Source organism: Crotalus tigris, unplaced genomic scaffold (assembly GCF_016545835.1).
Source record: "Crotalus tigris isolate CLP2741 ecotype Arizona unplaced genomic scaffold, ASM1654583v1 scf7180000019794.865796, whole genome shotgun sequence".
NCBI lineage: Eukaryota > Metazoa > Chordata > Lepidosauria > Squamata > Viperidae > Crotalus > Crotalus tigris.
Genome location: NW_024097714.1, coordinates 602,835 through 609,886, shown reverse-complemented (window position 1 = coordinate 609,886; position 7,052 = coordinate 602,835). Strand labels below are relative to the sequence as shown.

General features: G+C 36.6%; 1 protein-coding gene across 2 annotated transcripts; it reads left to right on the top strand.

The window, feature by feature from the left end:
- Positions 1–274: 274 nt before the first annotated feature.
- Positions 275–6,655, top strand: TRH (thyrotropin releasing hormone). 2 transcript variants are annotated; one of them, XM_039364550.1, is made up of 3 exons: positions 275–418; positions 1,466–1,681; positions 4,017–6,655. In XM_039364550.1, the coding sequence occupies exons 2-3, from the start codon at positions 1,480–1,482 to the stop codon at positions 4,484–4,486; spliced, it is 672 nt and encodes a 223-aa protein (XP_039220484.1). In that variant the 5' UTR covers positions 275–418; positions 1,466–1,479; the 3' UTR covers positions 4,487–6,655. The 2 variants fall into 2 exon arrangements, with proteins under 2 accessions (XP_039220484.1, XP_039220483.1); XM_039364549.1 differs by having other exon boundaries at positions 279–497.
- The last annotated feature ends 397 nt before the right edge of the window (positions 6,656–7,052 follow it).

Sequence of the window (7,052 nt, the reverse complement as noted above, 5' to 3'; positions counted from 1 at the left end):
GAAATAATATCATTTATTGATTCTATTTTGCTCTTTGGATCTCATGAATGACCTGCTTGGCTCATAACAACTGTTTGACATAATGTTCATGTGGATTTATACACACAGGCATATCCCTCATCTTATCTTATTTCCTGAGGCAATTCTTTTCTAGCAACCCTTAGCGAAGTGAGGTCAGCTCCATAACTGTCAGAATTTTAACATGCGCACAAATTTCAGATTCCTGACATCAATGAAAGGAGGCAGGAGCAACACAGTACATCACATATATTACCTCACAACTATTTGCATAATTGGTCCAGAGGCAGCTCTCTATAAGAAGGGAAGAAGACTTAATCTACCCAAAAGAACTCAGGAGCACTTCTGGTGGATGTCATCTGTGATTCAACGGAGGAAGGCAACTTTGAAGCTGAAACCTGTAAGTAGCTACAGAAAGATACTGAGCTGAGCCAATTCTTTCAACCCCTGAGCCAAGGATTAAAGCACTTGGAAGGAAGGTAATAAATTCCATTTAGTTTCCCTCTGCAGGCTGCCTTACCTATTAAACTTTTCCTTTCTTATGAACATCTCACAGATTTATCTAGTTGTATACAGCTGTTATTCAATTGTTCTGGGTAGTTAATAAAGCAGGCTATTTACTGGATTGCAAAAAATATACCTTCTGAATTTAATCTTGTTTTGTAACACTTTCAACCTGAAGGTGTATGGAAATGACAATCTCTCTTTTTCTTCTCTCTCTCTCCTATTGATTCTCATTTAAAAGGATAAATGTTAATTGTTTGCTCATAACATAGAATCAGATAGAAGAGATCTTAAAATTACAACTGCCGTTAACTTTGCCGGCAAAGTTAAAGAGTATTTTAAGTCATTAAGTATTCACAAAAGAACAGCTTTTCTTTCATTTTCAAATGTTCTGAAAACATTAGAATCTATTTCACTGAAGTAAAAAACACTGAGTGATTTTGTGAAAATTGTAATTAAGCCATGTGGATTTAAAGCATCATTTGGCAGCAAAGTATAATACTAGTATTGTATTCATGTTCTAATAATTTTGTACAGGTATTCTACTTCACCATTTAAAATAAATGGTTTATATAATATGACACAACTGGTTTTGATGTATTGATATAACATTTATATAGCCTTAGATCTTTAATGTGAATAGGCTTCAGATAAACCCTATGCTTAAAAAAGAATAAATCTGACTGTTTTCTCATACTATAGCACTCATCTTTGCTCAGAGAGGAACATCAAATTCATATAAAGATCATTAGGCAAACCTAAGTGAGCTCGCAGAAAATTAAAGTGATAAGTAATCATTCCTATGGGTAGTTTCATTAGAAGTGAATAAAAACCGAAGAGCTTACATTTATCTCTTCAAGACACCATGTCCCCCCAAATGATTAGGAATGTTGCATTTTCTGCACTACTTTTAAAACCCATTTTCTCCACATTCTGCTCCTAGGAACTTGTCTTGCCATGTCCATCTCCATTTGGCGGCGGCAGCTGTTTCTATTCCTGGCTTTTACTAGTGTGTGTGTCAACTTGGGGCAGCAATTTCCAGAAGAAGATGACAATGATGAAAAGAGTCTCCTTGATGACCTCTCCCCAGAGGCAGAAAGCCTCATTTTAAGTTCCATTTTCAGAAAGGTAGAAGATGCAAAAGAGGATCTGGAGAAAGGTAAATATGAACATGAGAATTTCTATGGTTACATAACTGATGAAGTTCCTATTTTGTTCCTGCTTTTATTTATATGCACAATTTCTGCCCAGAAAAGTCTTCACAATGTTTTTCCTCTTTTAAGGGGAAGAGGGAGTGGGGAGAGACAATTGTTAAAATATAAGGCACATCTTTCTTAGTTGCTGAGATGGAGAAAAGTTGTGTTATATCTTAAAGCAAATTTGAAATCCCAAGTTTTTCAGTTGTATGCTGGCGGAAGGTTTTGAGAGTTGTAATAGTTGTAACCTATGGAGGACACCAATTTTGGGAAGACTGGACTAGTCTTTCTGGAAAAAGATATTTTATTTGTTACCCATATCAACATTCAAATAAACATGCCAATATTATAATTTTAAAATTCAGTATTTGGCCTTGGGAAAGAGCTCTGAAGAACAGTTAATATTCAGGGACGTCAACATTCAGCTTGTTGATTTTTAGTTTAGCGGTAATAGCGGTGTAGCGCTTTTCACTGTACTCTCAGGGATGTGACAGGGTAGCTTAGTAGGCACAGGTCAGACTGTGCTATGCAACATGTATATCTCTGCTTTCTAATAGAAGTTGGCAGCTGATGGCTTTGATATAATAGCCAGAAAGTTACCATTTCTATTTACCCACATTTCTTGACATCTCTATACAGGGCTCACTATACCTTATGGATGGGCCAATTATCATGAATTTTCAGGATTGATCAGACAAATATAGAACAGAAAGGCCTTCATTTCCTTTCCCCTAAATGTAACAAAGGTAGAAAGACATTAGATTTTTTTTGAAAGCTTTATTTTCCCAGACAGCAAGCAGAAACCAGTTGATGCATATGACAGACCTATAATTCTTCCTCTTTGCCTCCATCTATTGTCTGCCTTCAAAGAAGAAGAGGATGCAGAGAAGTTTAATGGCTTAATTGTGCTATCATTCTGGGATTAATTAGATCCCTGCCACCAATACTAATGCCTCTGATAACATGACATTGCTCCTGTCCTAAAGAGCGGTTGCTATTAAATTCCTCAGTGAATTAATTAAAGGTTCCAATTGCTGGACATCCCTCCCCAATGGTGTCTTTGGATCCTTTTCTTCTGCGGGTTATCTGTGCAGTTCAGACAGATCCTATAGTGGCCCCATGGCAGTTTAGGTGATCTTGAATCACCTTGGAATCTTCTGCAGCCTGTATCTCCCTACAACCAATGTCAGGCAGGAGCCTGAATTGACTAAGAAGATTTTCTTTTGTGTGTGAAAAAACTTTTTTCAGTTCTTTTCTCAGATTTTCACTCTCATTTACATGTTTGATGATAGAATGGCAGACAGGGGTTACTGTCTCCATTCTGTCATACTGACTTTGATAATGGATTTAAGGATGGCAAATGATATATCCAAAGAATTCTACATATATGTTTGAATTTCCTTTCTGATTCTCTATCTGAATTGAGGAAGTCTAATGAAAGGTGAAGGAAGAATTATTTTTATAAACATCCATGTGCAAAATGGTGTTCCTGAAGAACAACATCATGTGAGGAATGCCAGAAAATTGTTCCTGGCCATTAGGATAAATGAAGTAGTATTTGTTGAGCCTATAGCCAGACCTCTGCATAAGAAGTTTAACACTTATTATAAGACCATGTTTGACTAGTGTCATATATGGAATCTAACAATGTTAATTGCACATTATCTTAATATCAGTATTTTATTGATACTGAAGGAGTCCCACCTTTTCCTCTATTAATAGTGATATCTCAAACCACTACTTCAAAGGAATTCTCCTTCCACTTTCCCAAATATCTTCTAATCCACTCATACATGTATGGGCAATTTGTCTATGCCCAATGATGAGCGCCTACAATTCAATATTTCAAAATCCCAAAGCCCAAGAAATCCCAAAGCCCAAGAAATAAAGGTAATTGTAAACTGGGAGGAGCAACCTGCAGGAGGAGAGAGCCTGAGGAGTGCAAGTAACATTCTGGTAAACTGGTACCTAATACCTGGTTATAGCAGCCATTTTGGAAATGAATAAGCCCTATTCCAATAGCCATTTCACAAAAGTATCCATAACATGTTCTCAAAGATCTTGTCAGCTCCACGAAATAAAGAGTCTTAGTCTTACATCTATTCACTTATTTATAATCCATCTCCAAATATGATTTTTTTAAAACCCTTGTTTTGACCACTTTTTTAAAAACCAATTTACAGCCACCTATTTTGCCTCACTGTTCCTGAGTCAAACTGAATAATTATAACTTGCAACAAGAACAACCATTTGGCAATTTCCAAAATGAGCAGTAATGTGAAACCTTTCTTTGTACAGAGCCGAATGCTTCTGAGCTGGATTGGATCACCAAAAGGCAGCACCCTGGGAAGAGAATGGTAATGGATTTGGAGAAGAGACAGCATCCTGGCAGAAGATCCCTCTCGGATCAAATCCTCAGCATTCCAAGCAGCCAGCTAGCTTATCTGAACGAATTATCCAAAAGACAACATCCGGGCAAGAGGTACTTGCCTTACAACAAGCGACAGCACCCTGGCAAGCGAGGTTGGGACGATGAGACTGAGAGTGAGGAAATCTTAGAGAAGCGGCAGCATCCAGGCAAGAGATATCTGGGTTCACAGACCCCAGACAATAATATTCTCTGTGACACCCAGGAGTCCTCTGAATGCAGCAAAGGTAGCCTGCTGCTAGGGTTGCTAGAAAAGATAAACAAAGTCCGCGGTGAAGAGAAGAGCCAACACCCTGGGAGAAGTTCTTGGTTGGATGGTGAAATAGAAGCAGAGGAGTGAGAAACATTGTTTGTGTGTCTGTGTCTCTGTGTCTGTGTAATCATTGTTTCATTCTTCTGGATGATTTCTGAATGACTTCCCCACCTCCTCCTGCTTGCTGACTTCTCTGCAGGTAATTCTTCATAAGGAATATCACATAGAACGGTGGAGTACTGTAGTCCATTTTTAGCAGTCTATGGACATGTGGATTTCATTTTAAAGAAAAGACTGAAGTGTTTCCTTGAGTGACAGATAGTTGGGCTTGATCCTTGTTTAAAACGAAGCTGCTCATAAAAAGCCATACCAATGTACCATTTTTTTTCCAACTGTGCATGGGCCAATGATAAATACTGTATAGGGGGAAGGTGGGAATTTTCATAATAGGAGACTAATTAGAGCTAATTTTGCTGTTCACTGCTGGTGCACCAGTTCCAAAGAGTCATGTTTCCTGTTCAAGTCTGAATATTCTCCCATTGCAGGTATGAATTAAATTACAAATGGAGAACTGTAATTCAGCAAGAGATGTGTAGAAGATCGTGATTATTATAGTTCTCTAATTTATATCTGTAATGGAAGACTATTTGGTCTACATTCTTAACTGTAGAAGATAAGTGATTACAACAAAGTTATCCTGAAGTAGGACCTTCCCATGTACTTAATAAATCAGAAGTGGATAAAAGAAAGGAAGAGTTCACAATCAGATTCTTGTCTTAAAGACAATATGAACTATGTACTGTAGATCAACTGATGGAATATTGTAGTTAGTATCCATTGCAATAATCCATCCATATTGCAGATGGATGGATTAGGGAGGGAACCAACACAGTGGCTTTTTAGATGTTACCTATTCACCGTGACGATCAAAATCATATTATAAGACCTGTTTGGTTGTATTGCTTAAATCAGATCTTCCCAGTTTAGTGTTGTTGAAATGAGTTGAATTATGATTCTCATTGTTCGCAATCTACATATCTGTGCTAGCTGGCTCTTTATAGCCCAACATATTTGAAGATCTTCAGATTGAGAGGGTTCACAGTATGATTCAGGACCACTGAAGTGTGAATGTCATAATCTCAGGAGGATGAACACTATGGGTTTTTGTAGTAGCTGTAGTTGGAAACTGACTATGGCGATGTTAAGCCTTGTACTAAGTATGACCTCTGGACTCTTAGATTTGAGTGATCACTTTATAAATCAAATTATTATTAGTTAAGCAGAAACACAAAAGGATTTGACGATACGAATAAAGAGAATTATCAATAGACAATAGAATAACAGCTGCTTATATTATCCATTTAATCATGGAATGAGAAATAAACTTGTGTCTAAAAAAAGAAAGAAATCTATTCCACATATATCAGTAATCCAACTGTGGAAGGACAGGGAACCTATGATATTTCACATTCTCCAGCTATCATAATGTATATTATTTGTTTCCATATTGCTAGAATATACCTTTCCATGTAGTAATGTGGTTTTCAAATTATATTTTCCAGTGATAGTGTTTTCTACTCTGATACCTTCTCAGTTGGGGGAGGCTGTGAATCTACCAAGTATTAAGTTATGATAATGTAAGAAGTTTCTCTATGCTCATTGCTAAGGTGGAACAAACGGAAATCCAATCAGAAAATGTACACTGAGGAAGATTTTAGTAATTCAGCTTTTTCTATTATTGCAAGAATCAGCATGAAAAATCTTTAGCCAAGAATTTCTGGTTCCAGCTAGATTCAAATAAAGTGGAAGTAAATCTTCCAACTCAAAATAATGATTGGCAAAAATATAATGATTGATAACAGCAACAATGAAAATTTAAAAGAGGAACTTGTAGACATCTTCATCTTATTGTGTGGATTTTAATTTAAAAATTGTGGGGAAACTCTGCTTACCATGCTCAGAAGAAATGTATTCACTTTCTGTGAATTAAAAGTGTTTACTTGCCATATAAAATTATAGTGTTCCAATTCAGCTTTCATTTTGATTGTACAGAAAGAAAGTAAATAAACAATGTGCCAAATTAGAATTGACTTCTAGATTGAAAAGGGGGGAAATAAACTCTATATAACAAGGGGACAAGTTTGATATTTTAAACCAAAACTTGTGTATGACATGATTATACATTTGTATACAATATTAATCAAATGTTCACATGGAAACTATTTTTGCTGAAATAGATTTCTCTTTGAAATATTTTTGATATGTTTAAAAATGCAACAAAACAAATGGAGCATCTTTGCAACACTTGAGCTGAAGCATTTAATGGGCACCAGATAATCAAGAGTATTTCTATGGTGGTATCCCTACTGTCTGTCCTACAAACATTTAACTGAATTAGTTGACATAAGATTTATATATTCTGCTAATTTACAGTTCATTTTAGCAAATGTTCTGAAATCTGCATGCTGTAAGGCATGCACACTGGTAACCTAGAGCGATTCTGTACAATCTGGGAGAAATAGGTAGGGAATCCCTGCTATTGTGTAATCATCACCACAGAAGGACACTCACTTAGACTGATATAAATGTACTGTAGACCAGAGGTCCCCAACCTTTCCAGCTTTGTGGACCGGTGGAGGGGCAGAGAGGGGAT